The sequence below is a fragment of the Leishmania panamensis genome, assembly GCF_000755165.1.
Source record: "Leishmania panamensis strain MHOM/PA/94/PSC-1 chromosome 23 sequence".
In the NCBI taxonomy this organism is placed as follows: domain Eukaryota; phylum Euglenozoa; class Kinetoplastea; order Trypanosomatida; family Trypanosomatidae; genus Leishmania; species Leishmania panamensis.
Window position 1 is genome coordinate 679,531 of NC_025869.1, and position 21,219 is coordinate 700,749.

Sequence of the window (21,219 nt, forward strand, 5' to 3'; positions counted from 1 at the left end):
GAGCGACGGGCGAAGTGCGCTAAGCTGCTTCTTCGGAGCCAGAACTTTCTCCCTGCCTTCTTGCACCCGTGCTCACGCCTGAGTATTTAAGTCCGAGAGAAAGAGGAGAGCCCGCACATGCGCTTGCGTGCTCAGGTTCAACATATGTGTCATACCGTGTTAGTGCCGTGATGCGCCCGTCTCTGTGGTCGAATAGGTGTGTGGGGCATTCGTATGCACGCTCGTGCATGTTTGTGCTGCATGTCCCTGCTGTGCTGCCCTTGTTGACCATTATTAGAGAAGCTCGTGGGAGCTGTTTCAGTTCCCCGCCAGAGTGTCGGGCTCCGTCGTCACCGAGCATGGCCCACAGTACGGCACCGCTCTCTTCCACTCTCTCCCTTTCTGTGTTTCGAGAGCTGCGGCTGATCCTCATGGTGCTTCTGAGTTATCATAGAAGCGCAGCGGTGGAGTCGCAAGCGGTGACCTCCCGCGTGATGATTGTTCATCTCTGTGCATACGTGGCGCTCAAACTCAGTCTCGTGCAAGTGTGCGGATGCACAGAGAAAGATGCGCAAGGTGGACACGTGAAGGCACCCTCGTACTCCTCGCTCTAACCCTCTCCCCCCACCTCCTTTATGTTCGCTCTTATAAAGCGCCATTGCTGAGAGCGCGTTCCACGCATCCACAAGCAAAGACGTGCACGGGCGAGTGAAGATGTCAGGCCTCTTCAACTCCTATGAGGAGGACTTCAACGACACTGTGCGAGGCCTCCGCGAGGGCTGTTCGAAACTCCAGGCAGATGTTGAGGCACAGTCTGCACATGAAAAGGACCCAACACGCATTTACCATCCACCGCCTGCCACCGGCCCCCTCAGCCGAGCACAGCAGCTGCAGGTGGTGCAGCAGAGCCTGTCGCACGCGAAGGACCTGGTCACCAGTATGATGTACGAGATGACGGACGTCGAGCCCTCACACCGAGCGGCGACGAAAGAGAAGGTGGAGGCGTTCCGTAGGACATGCAACAGTCTAGATCATGAGGTGACCCAGCTGCGACAGTCATGTAGCGCGGCGGACAGAGCGGACTTGCTTCGGTTTGGTAGCTCCACTGCTGCCGGAGGCACAAGCGACAGCTTCATGATGGAGGTGGATGCCGACACACAGGCGCATCGCCTCTTGGCCCTTCAAACGACCGAGAAGCTGCAGGGCGGTACCAACACGCTGCGCAAGGCAGAGGCATACCTCGCGCAGACAAACAGCATCGGCCACGAGTCCCTGGGCACGCTCCGCAGGCAGACGGAGCAAATTGCCCACGTGCACGAAACCACCCACGACGTCGACGCCGAAATATCGCGAGCGCGGGTGCTCATCAACCAGATGCAGCGCACCGCCATCCGGCACAAGGTCTGGCTTATTGGCATCATTTTTTTACTCGTCAGCCTCGTCGTTCTTCTGCTCTACCTTCGCCGATAGAGCGAGTGAGGGACTACTTGGATGTGTGCGTGTGTGTGTGTGTGTGTGCTGACGCTTCGCCAGGCTCTTCCTGCTTTGCTGCTTAGCGTGTATTGCTGATGCCGATGCGTGCTTCCATTTCCGAGTTTTTTGTTTGTTCTTTCCCTCTCTTCCCCTCTCTGTGTTCTCTGCCGTTCCACAGAATTCATCTTTGCTCTCCGATCGCTCTGACGCGCTGTGCGAGGTGGTGGCTACAGGGCGATAGCGCATTCTTCAAAGCAAGCCTGAGCCCCTGATGGCGACAGTAAGACGAAAGAGCTGGCCGGAGCGAGTAGTCGAGTCAGACGTTGGCAATACTCAAAAGGCGCGCATGTGCATATCCTTGATAAAGTGGTTGCGCACCCACGTTTCCGGTGTGGCGCTTTGCACTGTTGCACTCCCCGCCCACATGCGTTCCACCACGAGCATGGGTACAGCGTGGCAATCGTCGAAACAGCCACCGACCCAATCCCAACAGCCGCAGCCTGCACATCTCTCTTCTGACGTCGTTCTGGCAACGTGGTGAATGGCGAGTCCTCATCAACCTCCCCAGAAGTACTGAGGACATAATGCGCTGAGTGAGGAGAAGTGAATCGCTGTCTCTCCCTCGCTTCCCTTGCCTCTCTTCCGTTGGTCTGACGTTGTGTTCTCTGCCCCTCTCTGCCCTCCCTTTCTCTCTGTACTGTTCGCTTTCTTGCTCTCTACGTCCTTACGCCTGTGCGCAGCTTTTCTCTCGCTCACGATCCTTCCGCCCCAGCCGTCCCTGGATCAGGTCACAGTGGTACGTGCGTGTCTCTGTGCGTGTGTGTCTGTGTGGGTGGGTGCTGGTACATGCGGGTCTTCTCCCACGAGAGGTGGTCTCCGTGATCACACAAGATTTCCTCTCTCCCACGCCTAGCTGCAGGTCGTGCCACCCTCCCAGCACTGCTCCCCCTCTCCTTCTCCATCTCGTGTCTCTTCCAGTCGTGCGCTGTGCGTCACTGTCACACGCCCCTTTATCTATTTCGTCTCTGCGTGTCCTGTTGCCTCCTCCCCCCCTCTGGGCTTCTCACTGGTTCTCCTCCCTGTGTGTGCGTGCGTGCCCTCTACTTCATCCTCTGTTTGACCTCCCAGGTGCTCTTGCTGTACTCTGAGGCGATCTGTGCCGCCTCGTTAGTTGGCGCAGCGGCTATCCAAGAGGGGTCCTCTCGCCCCCTCCTCTCCAACTTCAACCCCCGTCGTGGCCCTCTCTCTTCGTCTCCCTCGTTTTCATCTCTCTCCACAGACCCCCCCTTTTCACGCCTGCAATACCCACACACGCCCAACACAGACGCGGCAGCCATGACAACGTTGTTCCAGACATATGAGGAGGAGTACCGTGATGGCTTGCGGGCCATCCGAGATGAGTCAGAGTCGCTGCGCCAGTCGTGCGACCGCAGGGCGGCTGGGTACAAGGCACCACCTGCCACTGGGCCCGGAAGCCGCCTGCAGCGTGGTGCGCACTTGACGACGGTTTTAGCGCAGCTGCGAGAGCTGGTGAATAGTATGGAGTACGAGGCCAACGATCTCCCCGCTGCGCATCGGCAGACAGCTAAGGAGCGTATTGTCGAGTACCGCACGAACCTGCGCACTGTGGAGGAGGGCCTCGTGCGCCTCAAGGCGGACGCGAGCGCTGCTGATCGACTCGACCTGCTCGGCAGCACCGAAGCGAGGAAAGCAGGCGCGGATGGCGCCAACAAAGCGGACGCGTCTAACGACCTCGATGATGCAACCAGAGCGCATCGCATCACGATGCTGAACAACACAGCGCAGTTTAGGGACGCCTCTGACAAGCTGCAGAAGGCAGAGCGCCTCTTGAATGACACGGAGACGGTGGGCAACGAGGCCCTCACAAGCTTGCGTTACCAGACAGAGACGATGCATCACATTCAGGAGACAACGATCGCTGTCGACGAGGAGGTGTCAGATGCGCGCAAGATCATTAGCGGCATGCAGAAGGCAATGATTAAGCACAAGCTCGTACTTACGGCCATCATCATCGTTCTTCTCTTTCTCATTTTTGTGGCCATCTACGTCAGCAGTGCAAAGCATCGCCGCAACTCGTCGTCGTCCACGTCGACGGAAGCCACTGGTGACCCCATCACATCGGTGGCGCCGTCGCTGTCGTGGGTGACCAGAAAGGGAGCGCAGTAGATGAATGAAGCTAAAGCACCGCTGTCAGGACGAGAACCAGGAGAGGGTACGGCAGAGGAGAGACCGACCCTACGTGGGTCAGGGGCGGAGTAGATTGAGCAGCTGCGCCTGCGCACGGCACAGATCCGAGGCACTGCCGCGCAAAGGCCCGTCTCCGCGTCTCTTTTCTTCCCCCCTCTTTCCCTCGACTATTTTCTTGCTTTTCTTTGTGTCCGGAGTTTGTCGTACGCTTCGTGATGGGGGCGCGTGTGCGCAGATGCGCACGTATGCTGCGGTGCGTGCTGATGCTGGCGGCACTCTTGCGGATTGAGGCACGCATGCGCGTGGGTATTGCGGCTTCCTCCTAAAGCCGTGCCCCCCACCCTCTCGGAAAGTGATCCGTGCTGTTGCTGGCTGTTGTGCCTCCTCTCCCTGGCACATCGTTCTTTTATAGCTCCGTATGCGTCTCTCTCCGCTTTTGGGCGCGTGTGAGGCATCTTTCTATTCTCTGCCGCTGTTGCTGTGCGAAGATACAAGCAAGGATGAGCACTCCGATACAGGCGTGGACGACTCTTCTCCTTTCCTCCCCGTCGCCCTCCAGGTTCAGTAACCAGGTAAAGGCGCAGACGCACACACGCGAGAAGACACACACTCAGTCGCAGGTGGCACAGCTACCGCATGAGGCAGTGCAGCTTCAACACTCACTCTTGTTTGCATCCACTGAGCCCGTGGTGATAGCCATATTGAGTGAGGGGATGGTGAGGCGGGTGGACTCCGCCAACGCCCAAAACCTTCCTTCACTTTCCTTCCCCGAACGTTGCTTGTCATTTGAGCTTCTCCCCGCCTGTGAGTTGCCTCCCCCTTCACGCACATGGCGTGCTGCGGCTTACCCTACATTTGTTTCTATTCACGCCTCTGCGTCTCTCCCCAGTGCCCTCACCCATCCCCCACGCAGCGTGTGCAGGAAGGAGCGAGGCGAACTTCTTTCTTATACTCCTGCTGCCCATCTGCCGCTCGTTCTGTCGTCTAGTCGGCCAACTACCTCCGCCACCACCACCACCACCGCCTCTCTCACCCCCCTCTGTGCACGAGGCACGCGTTTCAGGCCGCCTGCTGTGTTTTCGCTGTTTTCTCCTTTTTTTTACACTCCGCCACCCACACCCACACCGGCGCACGCGGGCGCACTCCTCCGTACTCGGTCGCAGGGCGGTTATGTAGAGACGCACAACAGACAACCTGAGAAGCGCTGTTGCGTTTCATAGCTCAACTCGAACAGCGAAAGAGGGCGAGCGGTGCGGCATGAAAGACTGGCAAGCAGTCGGTATATGCACCTCTCCTTAGTGCACTCTGCTCACCCTCCCCTCTCTCGGTCTTCACCCTTCTCCACCTTGTGTGGAACGAGTACGGTGCTACCAACAACGCACTCAACGTCCCCCATCCCCTCCCCCAGGTACTTCAGGCCAATGACTTTACCAGCCTGTGGTGATGAGGCCGGTCGGCGCAGGGATGCCTTGAAGGAGCAGGCCACGCTGCTGCTCACGCTGCACCAGCACCTGCTGAAGCATCAGAAGGCAGCGCATCTGGCCTTCACCTCTTTGGATGAGGCCTGCTGCTCCTTGGCTGCCTCCTTAGCGGCGCCGTCTGCGACGATGTCGTCATTGTCGTCATCGCTGCCGTCCACCGTGCAAGGGTTCACTCAGCTGCTGCGGCACGTCGAGCTACTGCATCAGTTTCTCTTTACAAATCTGTACGTGCATCAGCGTGAGAGCGTGCTGCGTCTTGTGACCGACGTGGAACGGTGTGTCGCTGGCGATGCGTCAGCCGCCTCACCCTTGACGACGCCTCACTCAACGATGACCGATGCTGTTGGCACCAGCAACTGTGGCGGGGCTGAAAGCTCGCGCATGGACGAGGCGAAACGAGACCTGCGCCGACAAATCGCTCAGCTCCGCTATCAGCTCGCGCGTCCTGCCCAAGGTAACGCAGGTGACTGGCTTTCCACGCACGCCAACGGCGTCACCAGTGGACTGCCGCCTCAAATGCCGGCGGCGGCTTCCCTCTTGTCCTCCTACTCCTCTCCGCCATACGAGAGCATCAAGTCTGCTTCCACTTCGGTAGTGCCGCGGACTGTGCTGCGTGCAGCCGGGTCTCCTCGCGCAGAGGCAGGGGTGACCGCATCGCAGATGTGCGGGACCCCACGCCAGAACACGCCGCGACTTCGACTCTTCGCGCTTTCCTCGGCATTCCAGAGGCACGGCATCGCAGGCCAGCAGGGACTCACTACCGTCCTGTACGCGGTGCAGCGTCGCTTTCATGTTCACGCTGTAGTGCTCGGCCGTACGTGTAGCCCGGATGTGGAGCTAGACGTGGCTGTGCGTCTCGGTTGTGTGTGTCTTGTAGTGCCACATTATGACCTCAGCAGCTTCTCGGTGTACCCTGGCTTAGTCGTCACCAGTGATCGAGCAGTGCTCGCCCATATGGAGAGCCGCGGCGACGGCGAGGGCTTCACGCACGCCTCCACCTCCCCCACTGTAGGCGAGTCATCGTTGGGGGGCGACGCGGAGGGGGAGGAGAATCAGGCGATCATGGCTGACGACGGTGGCGAAAGTACCTCCGCTCTCGAGGATCTCTTCCTGTCACTCGAGGCGGATCTGCCCCTGATGACTACTGCCGAGCCGATTTGGTCGTCACCGCTCTTCAGCACTGCAGTCGGACGCGACGCGCTGGGCAGTCAGGCGCTCGTCGTTGAGCGGTCCGCACTACACCGCGATGGACGCCAATCATCGCATCAGTGGAAGCGTCATCGCTCTAGCGACGCTGTAGACTCATCTGCGCACTCCGCATTGGTATCAGCGCCTGAAGGCGTTGCGATGTCGGCGCGCGAGTCCGACACTCACTCAAATACAACAGTCGATTTCTCTAGTCCTTCTTCGCGCTTTCGCATCACGGGTGCCGCGCGCCTGCTGACAAGTGCAGCTGCCGATGTGGCGAACCCAACAGAGGTGCACGATGCAGCGGCAGATGCAGACGTCATCATTCCTTCGCAGCTGGCCGTCGAGTCGCAGCATGTGGGCATCACGCAGAACCTGTCGCCATCACCATCCTCAGCTATCACATGCGACCCCCCCCGCGTCACCCTCGCGCTGCGCCCGCGCGAAGATGTTATGAGGGCTGACGATGCTGCTGCCGTCCCGGTCTGCGCTGCTGACGCAACCGTAGCACAGCAGCTTGTCTTTCAGATTAGCAACTCTGTCAAGTACCTGAAGGCTCAGCTAATGGAGGCCATCGGGCAGCTTGGCGGGGTGGTGGACCAGAGCTCTGGCTACAGTCGAGCATGCCGCTACCTTGTAGTGGCGGAGGGTATCACAGAGAGGACGGAGAAATACCTTGGCGCCTGTGCTGCTGCCGCGTACATTGTGCCGCCGCGCTTTGTCTTCGACTCACAGCGCCGGGGCTACTGGCTAGAGAGCCGTGTTCAGGAGTACGACATGAGCCCTCAGCGCGTCATTGCACACGCACCGTGTGCCACTCCGATCTTCAACAACTGGCGAGTTGTTCTCATTACTTGCCGTGCCGCGGCTGCACGCGGCGTGCTTGCGGCATTACTGGCTGGTGGCTGCACCCAGGCCACCGCGTTTGTGGTGGACCCTACAGCGGAGCCACCGATGGACCCCGACAGGCGTTTGCGCGTCTACGACCAGTCCTGTGCGACCGCCGAGGGTATTGTGGCGGGGTTGTCTCCGTCGAGCACCATTGCTTCCCAGACGCTGCAGTCGGCGACGCACATCCTTCTCGAGTGCAACAGCGTCAGTGCTCATGGGCTCTTTCAGATGCCGGACTGGATGCCGGCGTGCGTGCGCCAGTCCGAGTACCGCCCCCGCATCTTCACACTGGAGCTGCTGTACTTTTGTCTATGCGCGCATCCAGAGCGCGTCTTTGACACGGAGGGCCAGTTGAGCGAGGTAGATGCCCTTACTCCAGCTTGCCGAGTCGAGCCTGTCTGAGCCGGTACTACTCCGACAGCCTTGCTGGGGAGGGGGCCGATAGCGTTGCCGCACGTTTGGGATACGATAGCGACTGGTGTGGCAGCTCTTCGACGCTTCCGTGACTGAGGCGCACGCGTTTCTAGCATTTCACACTCAGCGAGGACGCTGCCACTGCGTGTGGGCTAACGCCCCCCCCCCCCTGTGTGTGCAGATGTCTACAGCACGGTATAGGTGAACCGAAGGACGATGCTCGCGCACGTGCATCTACTTCTCTTCTCCTTAAGGGGATTTTGTTTCCTCGCACACGTCGGTCGCGCAGGTCGGCGTTCTCTTCTCCCCCTTCTCTTTGCAGTAGTGCTTTTTGGCCCTCTTGTAGGGGCGGAGAGACCTCCGCCATTTTCTTCCTGGCACGACATGGGTGGTGATGTGTGGAGTGCGGCAGCGCTCTTTCGGCCACCTATGTTGGGGAGGATGTCAAGTGGCTTTTACTATCCTCTCTGTGAGCTCAAGTCAGGCCCACCTCCCGATCAGCCGCCGGTCATTTCAGCCACCGGAGAGGGGCGCGGTGGGTAAGGGAAGGGGTGGGCTCTGCTGCTTTGTAGAAGTCATCAGAAGGCGAATCAGAAATTCCGTGAAGGCGGAAAGGCAGAAGTTTGTCGGCCCTTCTGAACGACGTTCAGCACGCCTTGGCGACATCGCCCATAGTCATCTCGAAAAAACAGGGATGGGGCCTCGCAAGGGAATCGCTACCCTCGTTTCCTCTTCCCTGCCTCTCTCTCTCTCTCCCTCTGACCTCACACTAGCGAGGGACAGAGCTACTCGCATCGACGCAGGCATGCAGGCTGATGGACAAGTCAGCGCCTGCGCACTCAGAGGCGTGTGTGCATTCATCAGCGTCGATGCTGATGCGCCTTTTCTCACTGTAGTGAGCACGATCGGCACAGTGAAGTTACGGGAGTGTTTCCACGTCAATGACACGTCAGCGCAGTTTTGTGCGGAACTCTGGCTCTCGTTTCCCATACCGTTCTTTCTCACTCAGCTGCTGTCCCTCTGTTTCCCTCTTGCTTGCTCAGTGCTGACGCATCTTTACACTCACCCTTACCTCCCCCCTCCCCCCACACACTTCCGTAGTCGCGTATCAGAAGGCCGCCGTCCCCCCCACCCTTCCTCCAGTCTCGTCATTTCTGCACTCGTTTTACCTAAAACTCTCTCGTGGATGAGACGCAAGCGCCCCTGCGCAGCTCACACGAGGATCTCTTAGCTTTGGTAGGCGAGAATGCCGGTCATTCTACACACCGGTGCTCGTGTCGCACCTGGCGACACCATCTTCACCTCCCCTGCGGCCGTGACGTCCTCTAACGATGCCCTCGAAGGAGGCGCCGCGGAGGAGGCGGAGGTTGTGCCGAGAGAGGGTTGTGTGGTGCAGTACGTAGAGCGATACGTAACGCCAAAAGCGCTATCCTTGTCGGCGCCGTCGACAGTGGTGGAGCGCTTGATCGTAGCTACCCGTCACGGTATCGCGCAGTGGGATGGACCCCTTGTGTCGGTCTTTCCCCTTACTTCGTCCGGCAGGGCGGAGTACGCGGCAGCGCGCGGCACAGGCACCCCACCCGGCTCTACGGTCTCGTCTTCGCGGCATACCGTGCTTGGACCGCGGCCGGGTGACACAGTGCATCTCCGCATCACTCGACTGAATCATCTCTTTGCCTTTGGCGAGGTCATTGCGGTAAACTGGAGGTGGTGTAGCCATCGCAGCCTCTCCTCCGCGGCAGCCGGCGGCGGCGGCAACAACAGCGGCGTCTTCAAAGGCGTCCTGCGACAGGAGGATATCCGACCGTTCAAGCCCTCGAAAGACCAGCTGCTGCCCCCTCCACCGTCGCTGTCCTTCGGGCCGGGCGATATTGTGCTCGCCGAGGTTATTTCACAGTCCGACGTACACCAATACCAGCTCAGCACCATTAGCGAGGGCTGCGGCGTAGTGGAGAGCTTTATAACTACTATCGAGGGGCGATACGGCGGTCAAGAGAAGATCAAGCTTGAGCATATACCCGGGCGTCGCGACGCCATGATGATTCGGAGCACAGGAGAAGTGGTGCCGAGATGGTGTCCGCTGCTGCCATAAATGACGCGACGAAATCAATCATCACGCCGTGATGCTGGCTGCATGTCTGTACGTTGATGAGGATACACTCTCGGCGCCTTCCTCCACACCGGAGCCCTACTCCTCCCCAAACACACGCTCAACTGCACGCCGGCGCACGTAGGCCTTCCATCACACCAGCTGCCACGCAAGGCACCCCTAACAGGGCTCAACTCCCCTCAGTCGGGTTTACCCGTGTAATTGACTCTACGATAGTCCAACCCCGATAGCACGACACGCACACGCGATTAAAAACACATATTTATATGTCCAGGACGAACTCCGTGGAGGCTACCACACCGTGTTGGTGGTGGTGGTGGTGGTGGGGGGGAGGTGCTATTGCCAGAGGCTCCGGTGTCGTTGATGTGCACCTCACCCCGACCACTACAAGAGGTCGGGGGCACGATACTGTCATGAGAGCCTCTCCCTCTTGCTCCACACCGTCTCCTCTTCCCCCCGCTCTCACTGCCGCTGTTCTGCTGTGTGGAGAGCACGTCTCAAGTGGTGGATGCGAATGTGAAGCCTTTCGGAGACAAATAGGTCAGCCGTGCCACGCAGGCATAGAGAAGGGCAGTGATGGTGGGTGAGGCTGGAGGAAGCGCTACAGAGTACATCAATTTGAACCTCCTCTATGCACGGCGTGCTGACGAGAAGGACGCTACTCACCTCCTATTCTGTGACTCCCTCTATCGCTGCCTTTCCTCTCTTATTCCGAGAGTGCGCAGGCACCTACTCGTCTTGACTCCGCGTGCGCGCACCGCACCCCCACTCACCCGCTCATGGACATACACGAAGCGAATTGTGTGCATCTCGCACCTCCTCAACTCCACTTCTCTTTGGTTTCCTCACCGGGTGTGCACTCCCTCTTCCCTGTGTGTCCTCTCCACACACGTACGGCTGTTTCTCTTTCTTCGAGCTGCAGTCATTTATGAGGCAGGCATAACTGCTGGAGTTGTTGCCCTGACCCTTGTCCACCTCGTGCCTGCTCCTCCTGTCACTGGTGTCCCATCTCTCCCGCCGACATTTTCGACCGACACCGTCGCCTGCTCCCACTGCGCGCGTGTGTGTATCCCTTAAAGCCTGTGCGTTCCTGCATCCTACGGTGTTCCCTGCCCTGCAACGCTCGGTTGCCGCTCTGCTTCTCTCGTGCTGTTTTCCCCCTAATCGAAAAGCGTCATTTTTCCATGCCAGAGATGCGAGCCCTCGACTCTGCTCCTCGCAGCAGCGGCGGTGTCGGTGCCGTGCATCACGACTCGTGTCGGCTAAAGCAACCTACTTCTACCTCGAATGAAGTACAACGACGATGACGCACTGCGAGGAGGGCAGGCAATCACAGCGACATCTCTGGCACGCGTGTCGGCTTGGCTCTCGCTCATTTTCAGTACTGCGCGGTCAGCTATCGTGGCCGTGCTCTGCATTCGGCTGAACGACTACGTGAACGCAATGCGCTCCGATGATGGTTCGTGCTACCTCACCGGCAAGGCCTGTGTGATTCTCACCTCTTCCCTGGACTACGCGATGATGCTTCTCTTCCTTGCGATGTTTGTGTGACGCCGAAAGTGCCGCGACCTATCAGCGCTGTGTCTAGCCGCCCTCCTTGGCCGCTCGCGGTAGAAAATACAAATCGGTGTGCCGCTGCTCCTCCCCTCCTGCTGGCCGTCAGGGTGCGTCACGCGGAGGATTGTGGCGGATGTTCTCAAATACAGCGCCGGGGGGTGTGCGTGGGCTACGTTTGTCGAGTGCAACGTGTTCGCTGGTTTGTTGAGCGCGCTGTAGGCTGTGCTGGGTGTAAGTGGCATGCGAAAGGCGTCTAGTGACCTACACAGACCTCGCCATTGTCCCCATCCACCTCTTTCCCACCATTCAAGCGCACCTCACCGTCTTCTGTGCGCGGCGGCAACCGACTGCACTCTGCTCCCCCACTTCAGTGAAGGCTTAACCATCCTTGCGCTGTCCCACGCGCTGCCTTCTCGTGCAAGGTGACCTTCGCCCTCACCGAGGCTACCGCCTCCACTTCCCTGCAGAGCCCTGCTACCCCCTCCCTTAACTGCCACTTCCAGCCACCACGTCCTCCCGTTCAGCCGTCTCTCAGGTGATGCCCACGCCACCCAGTGCTGCGCCTTCATCACTCTACGCTCTTCATTTCTCTCTCCCCGCACGCGTCTCGGGGGGTTTCTCCTCTTGTACGACCCCCCTTCGGGCCCCCCTCCATCTTCGTCTGTGTGCCATATTAGTCAGCGGTGACTCTCACCACTCTTCTCAACCGTATGCCCCCCTCCCCCCTCCCCCCATGGCGCCTATTTGCCTGCACGGTCTACTCGCCCGGCGGTCTGTGGATGCGCTTGTGTGACCCACTTGCGTCCCACCACTGCCCTCCATTATGGAGTGCGCGCCAGCGACTTTGCTGAAGCGAACGGAGGATGACGCGCACAAACGAAGGCACCTCGTGGCGCGTTACGGTGATGACGGGGCGAAGGGGTTTTTGCGGGCGGAGGCGTACGCTGACCATGTGAGACAGGAGAGGCACTCGGGTTCTGGGCAGCGTCACGAGGAGGTTAGCGTCATGCTCACTCCAGTACCGCAGCGGTGCACGTGTGTAGTGCACGTCTTTGCGTGGATCTTGATACTACTGAGCATCTTGCTGGTCATCTTGTGTGCCATCATCGCCGTCTCGGCTTGGATCACGTTGGGGGTCCAAAAAGGACTCCGTCATCCTTCATCTTGTTGTCGCCGTCTTGGTGATTTCACCCTCTGCAGCGGTGGTCTACTTGCTGCTGACGCTGGCTGTGGCAGCGCTTGCGTGGTGCTCGCCGTGCTGCGGGTGCGGAGAGTCAGCCGTGACGCGCTCGTCATGCTGCCCTGTCGTTTTGTGCGTCCTGCTGTTTCTGCTCTACTGTGCACTGTCATGCCTTTCCCCTCTCTTCGTCGGCGGCTCGTAGTCGGGCATGGACAACGCAGCCATGATGTTGGTGTGCGCCTTGATGGTCTTCTGCACACCATTCTTCACCGCACTTTTCATGCTGTATGTGCTGTGCGTGGCGTGCCGAGTATGTAGAACTGAAAATGTATCCTCCTCCCTGGATCGGCGCTCAGTGCGCGTTGTGGCTACGATCGCACAGCATTACCTTCTGCAGGTGCACACCTGTGAGTGCGCAGAGACGCCGACGCCAAAGAGGGTCGTAGTGTGGGAGCGTCTTTGAGGATCGGAGATGAAGAAGACGCCACTCAGCTGGCCCTTTCATCTCAACGACGGCTGCGCCACGCAATCACCATGAATACGTGCCCACTATTCAATTACTCAACGTAGGCACATCCTGCTGATCCCCCCTTCCTTCCCTCTGGTGTCGCCCTACGCCGCATAACTTCGGGGTTTCCTCTTCTTTGTTGTCTCTGTTGTGCTACTCTCGCTCGATTTGTGATCCCCTCACTCATACCTTCACTCATTCGTCCGTCCCCTCTCTTCTCTCTCTCCTTGTGGCTTGTGACTGTGAACCACGGCGCTTATTACCCTCTTCCCCTGTATGCCCTTGTTGGTGCCCGTCAGCATATTGCAGTGGAGAAGGGCTCGTCGTGGGCAGTGAGTACAGGCGTTCTCCAGTCGTCCTCTACCGTACTTTCTCCCCTCTACCACCACCACCTCCCCCCCGCCTCCACAGCCTGTCCATCGACCTCTGCCGCCGTTTCCCAAGCAAAGAGTTTGCGTGTCTCACCGTCTTGTAGGCCTTTGTTGGCCCCTCTCTTTCAGTTCGCACCTTTTTGTCTCCTGTCGGACAATTGCGAGCGAGAAGCGCCATCATGGGGCGCCGGCTCTTCGTTTCCCGTACTGACACGCCTCACCAGGCCCTTTGCTCAGGTGTCAGGGTGGCTTCGCTCCCCCTACCGCCGCTCGAAGTCGCCGCTCACGTCTATGTTCCTCTCATGTTCAGTATGCTGAAGGCAATCCTACCCATACAACCCCAGTTTCCACCTCAGCCAGGTGAGGCAGCGAAGCCAGAGGGATGACGAGTTCGGCGCTTCCTTGAGAGTTTTCTTTTTCCAACCCACCCGTGCTCGGCCACACACAGCACATGAGGCCCACCGCTCCTCCGCCTCACTCTCCGCCGGCGCGTCACAGGCCCACCGTGCGGTGCGAAGCAGCGGCAGACACGGGCTGCTGCCGCGCCCTCCACGTCCTGGCCACCAACACCCGTAGCGATGCGGCGCCCTGACCTCCCCACGCCGCAGGTGCCTGAGTGTGCCACCACCAGAGGTCGGCCGGCAGCGGCAGGGGGAGGGGGGGTAGCTTTTTTCCCTTTCCCTTCGTCCCCTTGTTCTCGGCTTCCTCAGCGAGCAGCTGAGCACACCGGCCCCTGCCAACCGCTGTTTTTTCTGGTGTTTATTTCTTACTTGTTCGATTTGTCATTCTACGCTTAGCCCGGGGGTACTTAACGGTGCGACGAGATCGGAGGGCTGGTCGAGTTCTCCTCCCTCCGTGGAGGCGCCATCTTTGGTGCTCCCCTCTGCGCAGTTTCTCACTTTCAGCCTCTCTTTGCGAACAGACCCCAGCGACCTTATGGCTGCGTCTCGCTCTCGGTATTTCTACTCTCCGTGGCTTCAGGGTTAGCCCCACCCATCCGACTCCTTTCATGCCCTCATCCGGTGTGGCAGGGTGCGGGAAAGGGCAGGTGGTTGCGCGCCATCCTCCGCAGAGAGGCGCCACATACACGCATAGCGATGCTCTTGTACGCGGGGTGCGCTCTCTACCTGCCGGTACGGTCTCGGTGCCCGGTGCCCGGTTGCACACGCCGCCCAGAGGCTGGATCGAGTACGGTGAATGTGCTGACCCGCTCCCAGCCTCGGGTGTAACTCTCTCTTCGATGTTTCTCTCTCGGTTACGCTGAAGGAAAGGAGGTGCTCACAGGCGGGTCTGTCTGCGTATGCATGCGAGTGCGCTGGGCATTTTGTCTCCTGTCTTCTCGTTTTCCGCGTTGCTTGCGTACCCAACGCCATGCCGCTACGCGCACTGCTGCGGTGCTGCCGACTCGCGGGTGTATTGTCGCCGCTATGTCTGTTCGGATAAAGGCAAACGCGGGCGGAGCCGCTGCGACACGCCATCTTTTCTTTCTCGCGGTGGAGGGAGGGCCACCCCCTCGCGTCTGCGCCTCAACCGTCGTCACTTTTCACCTGACAGCGATTGCCCATCACAATCTCGCTCACTCCAGTGGTGGCGAGAGGTGCCGGGAATGGGTGCGGAGAGCTGAGTACGCGTGCGTCTCTGTCTAACCCTCGTGCTGCCCAACGAGCCACTCTGGGTGAAGGCATGCCTCGCTTTCCCTCCTGCTCTTGCTGTCCTATTCTCCACCATCTCCGCCCTCTCTCCCCTCTGCGCTTGACATGCCTGCTGTGGTAGCAAGACGAGCCGACTGAGCTTAAGGCTCATCGTCTTGCTCGCTCAGAATGGCGTGGGGGGGGTGAAGTGACACCTGCCATGCCTACACACGCGAGCGCACAAAGCGTGTGTAGGCATGCACGAGTCTGCGTGTTTGCATGGCTTCCCGGCCCACCTACCCTCTCGTGATAGACGCTTTTTACGACATGCGCACTTCCAGCTGCTGGCTGCGAACTCGTGTGTCTCCTCTTCAGGTGTTGCTTGTTGACCTTTCACTTCGCTGCTCCCTTCCCCCGAAGTCCCAACTCTCGGATTCGGCATCATCCGCCGTCTCCGGGGCATCTCAGTACACCCGGTTGTCTTTTGGTTTGTCGACTTCCCTGGCGCTCGCTACTCACCGTCGTTCTCGTCACTATAACATCCACTAAGGAGGCTGCGTGCATGACATTATCCTCATCGACAACAGCTGATGCTGCGTTGAAGACTCATGAGGAGGACGGCACCATTGTGCTGTTCCCTAAGGCCCATGCTGTCGGCGCTCTAGCGGTGGCAGACCAGCCGATGCGGTTCTCGCGTGACTGTCGCTGGTACAAAGCAGTGCGCTGGCCACGGTGATAGTGGTGATGGCGTGCTACGCGATGGAAAACCTGAGCAAGCGCCCCACCCCTAGCGATTCAGATGCGGTGACTAGGGCAGCCGTAGCGTGTGTTCCGCACACGCTGGAGGGGCATACGGCGCTGACATTTGTCTGCTTCGGCATCGCTGGCGCGGTGCTTCAATCTGTGCGTGGTGTGCCGCGACTCTCCTTCTTCCCCCCCCGTCGTGCTGCCAGGCGACTGCGTGCGTATTTTTCTTCAAATTTGTTTCTTCCGGCCACCAGCCCTGCTGTAGTCTTCGTATTGCGACACGGCGCAGCACGGTAGTGGAGACGTGGGCTTGTGCGTCGTGTGACTCCTCATGCTGGCGTGTATCGTGCGCTGTGGCGCCTTCAGTGGCTTGTAGATCACTTGTGGTAGGTGCCGTGTATAGTCTCGCGAGGGAGGGAAGGACAGGCACGCACCCTTTCGCCGCATTTCCCTCGTACTCCCCTCCTCGCATTCTTTTTCCCTCTCTATCCGCGTGTGTACCCTAAAACCGTCACACATTGATGTCGCTGTGCAATGGTTTTGCCCACACACTCTCTCACTTTCTTTCGCGTGTGTGTGTGTGTGTGTGTGCGTGAGTTCATTGTCTCTGCACAAATTTCCTTAGGTGGGCGCCACCTCCTTTTTCCCTCCCTGTCTCATGCCGTGTGCGTACCTGCGCATCACTGCCTCTCTCATGGCCCGCTCCCTCTTCTTCACTCTCCGTTGCAGTGCCGCCGTTATCGTGTTTAACTTTCCCGCCTCTCTGCTTCTCATCACCATGTGTGCCTCTTTCTCATCTCTACGCCATGAGCTTCTCGCACCTGACATTGCACAGCAGACATTGAGCGTGCGCATGCCACCCGCTCTCACGGCACACTCACTTTGCAGTTGTCGTCTCTCCACCAGCACCATCGCGGCCCTAGGTGGATTCGCACCTACTTTGGCAGCACAGTTCTCTCTCCGTCGCCTCCCGCCTCACCCTTTCTGGTGAGCCCCCTGTTCTCCCGGCTATCTCGCTTTACCCCCTCTGCATGCACTCTCGCCTACGCTCCTCCTTCCCCACCCGTCTGTGTCGTTGCCCACGCCATGCTCTCTGTTGCCCTCGTCTCTCTCTTCACAATTCGCGTGTGTCCGTGAACTCCACTCGTGCGGCGCTCTCACCTCTGCGTTGTGAACCTTCTCTGCCCCCCCCCCCCCCCCGGACGAGTCCACCAGAGGACGAGGCAAGCGACTCCACTGCCCCTACAACAGCGCATTCACCCACACCCGTCGCGCTTTCTGCGCCACCGACTGCGCCCACCACACGCCTCGCCCACACCGGGGCGATCACATCTTTGACTTCTCCGCCTTTTTCCTTCTCCTTCACTCTTGTCCATCCCGTTGAAAGCGCACTCCATCGGATCCAATTCTTCTCTGTCCTCTCGTTGGGCTCCTGTGTTGGTCCATCGTCCCGCGCTCTTCCACATCCTCGATACCCTCTTCGCCGTCGCTGCCATGCCACGCGGTCTTATTGGCCTCTCCTTCATCGAGGCGCGCCAGCGGCGCGAGAGCTTCATGGAGAAGTTTACAGCAGAACAGACAGCTCAGAATCGTCAGAAGCACACAGTCGAGTGGGAGCTGCGCGGAAACGAGCGTCATGAGCAGAAGGAGGTGCTGGAGTACATGGATGTGATACAGGCGCAACACAACGATGTCCTCATCGCTCGTCGCCGTCGCCTGGCAGAGCTACTCGCGCGTGAGAACGCGCTGCACACATCCATGATGACAGGCCTACCGGAGACCGATGCACAACGCCGCGAGCGACTCATTCGAAAGGCTCAGGAGCTCCGTGCCAAGCGTGAGGAGGCGAAGCGGGTGGACATAGACGCCTGCCACGATCGCCTCTTCCGTGCGAAGATTGACTGCCTGCGCCAGGCGGAGAGCCGACTCAAGGTGATGCAGGTGGCCGACGCACGGTACGAACAGATAGACGCTGTCGCAGAGCGTCGTCGCCAGGACGCTGCCGAGGATGAGTTCTACGCTCAACAGGCTGCAGAGGCTCAGCGAGTGGCGACGGAGAGAGTGCAGCGCGACCTTGAGCTCAAGTACACCCGCAAGCAGCGCATGATCGAGGACCTCGCAGCGCAGGTGGAGGGAAACCGGCAGCGGAAAGAAATGGAGAAGGAGGAGGCGGCGCGTGACACCGAAGAGTTCTATCGGCTTCTGCACGAGGAGCAGGCACAGGAGACCCGCAAGCGCCTGCAGCGACAAGAGAAGAACCGCCAGCTGGCACAAGAGATGATGGAAATGAACGAAGAGCTGAAGCGTGCACGTCAACAAGAGTATGAGCAGTTGAAGAAGGAGGACAGAGAGGCACTGGATGCCACCCTCGCTGCTCTCGCTGCTGAGCAACAGGAGCAGCGAGCTGAAAAGCAGCGGCGCGTGGCGGCGGAGCGGCAGCACATGCTAGAGCTTCAGCAGATGGCTCAGCAGAAGGGTGACAAGGACGCATTAGACAAACTTTGGGCGGAGGAGAACGAAAAGCAGTGGCGCAAGCGTGAGGCACAGTGGGAGGCGGAGCAGGCCAAACGCGACGCACTCCTGCGCAGTGTTCTCATCGCGCGCCGCCAGCAGATTCTGGACAAGCGTCAAAAGGCTCAAGATGACGCTATGCTGCGCAAGTTGGCGAACGAGGAGTTTCTCGCGTCCTTGTCGAAGGATCGCGACATCGACGCTGCGGAGCGAGCGCGGCGCATGACGCTGCTGAAGGAGACGCAGCAGTACCTTGAGTGGCAGATTCAGCAGCGCATGGTGGAGAAGGAAGCCGCACGGCTGGCCAGGCGCACTGAGCTGACAGATGAGCAAGCTTTGGAGAAGCAGTACGAGGAGCGAATTGCGCGGGAGATGGCGAACCTAGAAGCAGCAAAGCCGGAGCGCTACCGTAACGTGCCGCTGTTGCCGAAGAAATCTCGCAACCAGATCTTCTAGACCCGCACCACCACACTACGACAGTGCAGCGCACGTAAGCTGCGCTCCATCGGACTGCGTGTGCCTGTGTGCGAGAGAGAGGGAAGGTGCGCGTGGGAGGGGAGGGGGGTGGGTAGGAAGGAATGAGGCGACGATAGGCAGGTGAGAGGGACCTATGGGGAGCAAAACGAGGAGAGCAGATCGGGTGCGTGGTGAGTGAGGCGCAGTTGTATGTGGTCAAGGTGGGTTTTCTTCTCTTTTGGTAATCACACCCCTCCTCTGCCCTCTCTCCCATCGAGTCTGTCCGCAGCCCTTTACCTCTCCTGCCTTCCCTATTCCCTACGCGTTTACCGATCTTCAGCTGGACCCTTTTCTCTTTCTCAGCATCCTCGTCCTTCCATGCACACGCATCGCCTACCGCGCAATTCCTCTCCTTTGCCCCCCTTCTTTGCACTCGTGCTGATCTTGGCTCTCCTCGATGCTCCTCTTCTTCACTGATGGCAGAGACTCAAGATACGGCGGCACACACACGAGAGAATGCAGCTGACTCCATTGTTTGCTTTGTACGTGTGAAGGACTGGATTGGCGGTGATGATGGTGATAAGAAGGGGCACTCTCTTCTTGCTACGGTGGTGTGGCCATTCGAGGCGATCTGAAGACCGGTCACTTGCGCACATGTTTGTGTGCGTGTGTTCGCCTGTACCGAACATCTCGTGCCGCCTGTGCGTTAGGCGCCCTTCTTTCCTCTTGTCTGCTGCGCGTATAGGTGGCACAGCTGCCACGGGTGTGTGTGATGTAGAGTACCAGCTGGTGGGCGGGGCGGCAGCGAGGAGGAGGCAACGCCGCACAGGTCGATTTTCGTATGCCTTTGCTTGACTTGGTTTGCTCTCTTTCTGCATATTGTAGTGCTGCTGTGGCTGAATATGCGTGAGATATGTACGCAGCGGCCCCGTCAGTGAAAGGCTTGGGCGGTGATGCGGACGCTGCGGCGTGGGTGGTGGGTTATGCTTGACGCCGGCAACAGTGTCCGTGCTTATGTAGACTACTTTTCGTTTTCACTTCCTTTATCTTCGTATGCGTGAAGGAACTCGCATGACTAGTGGCCTGATAAGTGATGCTGAGCTGGCATGGACGTTGGGTGGACGAGATGAGGATGCTCCAAATCAACCAAGCACAGACACCCCCTTTTCCTGTGACACTCTCATACCCACAGGAATGCGCAGCTTAGCTGTGACAGCGCCTCGAGAGCTCACGTACCAGCCCACGAGGGAGCAACAATCCGCGCGGTGTCTCCATCCAGGCCTCTCTTCTACCTTTTCCTCCGTTCGACGGTGTTTGCCAAGGTGAGGAGGACAGTGGTGGTGATGCAGCGTGCTGGGAGCTGATTGCGTGTACGTCTCCCGTCATATATTCCCCCCAGCACCATCTGCGCTTCCCCATCATTCGTGCGTCTCTCGCCGCTGCTGCGTACGTCTGCCACCTCCTGTTTTCACACGCTCTTTTCTTCTCCCGATGGATGCGTACAATGCGCATCGACCAACCCACCCCCTTCACTCCCGTCCCCGCTTCATGCGCATGACTCTCTCCCTCTCTCTGCGCACATGCTCATGGTGCGAGATCCTCAAGAGCAGCTCCAAGCAACTCCACAGTCGACAATTCCACTCTTGCACAGTAGTGCGCTCGCACATAACGGAAAAACACCCCAACACACGCGCAGACTCTCACAAGCAGCTCGGTGGCTCTCGTGGTCCTCAGACACCTCTGCGTCATGGCTTGCGCATTCGGGCTAAAGATGCGCCGGAGCACCCTGCTGGTGGGCGTGGTCCCCGCCTTGCTGTTCGTCTGCTTCTTATGTGGCGCAGCGCTCAGCACGACCGCGCTCAAAGAGGGGCCTCATATGAGTCCGGTAGCGCAGTGCAGCGAAGACTTCTCTCTCGTCTGCAGCAGCTCCACCTCCACGAGGAGCTTATGGGGGTGCATGATGATGAACATGGACAAAATCAACAACGAGATGTGCAAGGAGTACGTCATCGGCTTTCGCGCATGCACCACGGATGCAGAGAAGCGGAGCAGCTGCGTCTATCCCGCTGCCGACTACGCCACCTCGGTGCGCCGTTGCCTACGCTCCATTCCGGCGGAGCAGCTATCTGAAGCATGCCGGGTCTCCCGCTTCTACTCCCCCATCGCTGAAATGCTTGCTGCCAAGCAAAGGTACTACTAGTATATGCGCACAAGGGTAGAGGTAGAGAGGGCATACGCTGACTTGGCGAAGGGATGGGTGGGACAGCAACCGCACCTCATTCTGCAACGACCCCTCCCCCCTCCCCGCTTTCTTCCTCCTTCCCTTCAAGCTTCGGAAACGGTCTGTGGGGCAGGGGGAGTGAGGCAGTAAGTTCGTAAGAGACGAAGAGTGTGTCCCATCCCCTTCCTCCTTACACGCGCACCCGCTCTCTGTTTTCCATCCCACTTTCTGCCTTCACAAGAGATGTGGCCGGCGGTGAGACGCATGGGCTTGAGCTAAAGCCGGGTATCTTT

General features: G+C 59.1%; 6 protein-coding genes across 6 annotated transcripts, besides 1 other annotated feature; all 6 read left to right on the forward strand.

Moving 5' to 3' along the window:
• Positions 1-693: 693 nt before the first annotated feature.
• Positions 694-1,449, forward strand: LPMP_231680 (Qb-SNARE protein, putative; the record flags this gene model as incomplete). Its single annotated transcript, XM_010701021.1, has 1 exon — positions 694-1,449. One exon carries the CDS (start codon positions 694-696, stop codon positions 1,447-1,449), a length of 756 nt encoding a protein of 251 aa, XP_010699323.1.
• A 1,338-nt stretch (positions 1,450-2,787) lies between these two features.
• On the forward strand, positions 2,788-3,639 carry LPMP_231690 (Qb-SNARE protein, putative; the record flags this gene model as incomplete). Its single annotated transcript, XM_010701022.1, has 1 exon — positions 2,788-3,639. One exon carries the CDS (start codon positions 2,788-2,790, stop codon positions 3,637-3,639), a length of 852 nt encoding a protein of 283 aa, XP_010699324.1.
• Positions 3,640-5,081: 1,442 nt separating this feature from the next.
• LPMP_231700 (hypothetical protein) lies at positions 5,082-7,622 on the forward strand (the record flags this gene model as incomplete). The annotated part of the gene is made up of 1 exon (XM_010701023.1): positions 5,082-7,622. The coding sequence occupies one exon, from the start codon at positions 5,082-5,084 to the stop codon at positions 7,620-7,622; it is 2,541 nt and encodes an 846-aa protein (XP_010699325.1).
• Positions 7,623-8,880: 1,258 nt separating this feature from the next.
• Positions 8,881-9,726, forward strand: LPMP_231710 (Csl4p-like protein; the record flags this gene model as incomplete). The annotated part of the gene is made up of 1 exon (XM_010701024.1): positions 8,881-9,726. One exon carries the CDS (start codon positions 8,881-8,883, stop codon positions 9,724-9,726), a length of 846 nt encoding a protein of 281 aa, XP_010699326.1.
• Positions 9,727-12,124: 2,398 nt separating this feature from the next.
• On the forward strand, positions 12,125-12,799 carry LPMP_231720 (hypothetical protein; the record flags this gene model as incomplete). Its single annotated transcript, XM_010701025.1, has 1 exon — positions 12,125-12,799. One exon carries the CDS (start codon positions 12,125-12,127, stop codon positions 12,797-12,799), a length of 675 nt encoding a protein of 224 aa, XP_010699327.1.
• A 977-nt stretch (positions 12,800-13,776) lies between these two features.
• Positions 13,777-14,029: a repeat region.
• A 3,203-nt stretch (positions 14,030-17,232) lies between these two features.
• On the forward strand, positions 17,233-18,705 carry LPMP_231730 (hypothetical protein; the record flags this gene model as incomplete). The annotated part of the gene is made up of 1 exon (XM_010701026.1): positions 17,233-18,705. The coding sequence occupies one exon, from the start codon at positions 17,233-17,235 to the stop codon at positions 18,703-18,705; it is 1,473 nt and encodes a 490-aa protein (XP_010699328.1).
• Between the last annotated feature and the right edge of the window lie 2,514 nt (positions 18,706-21,219).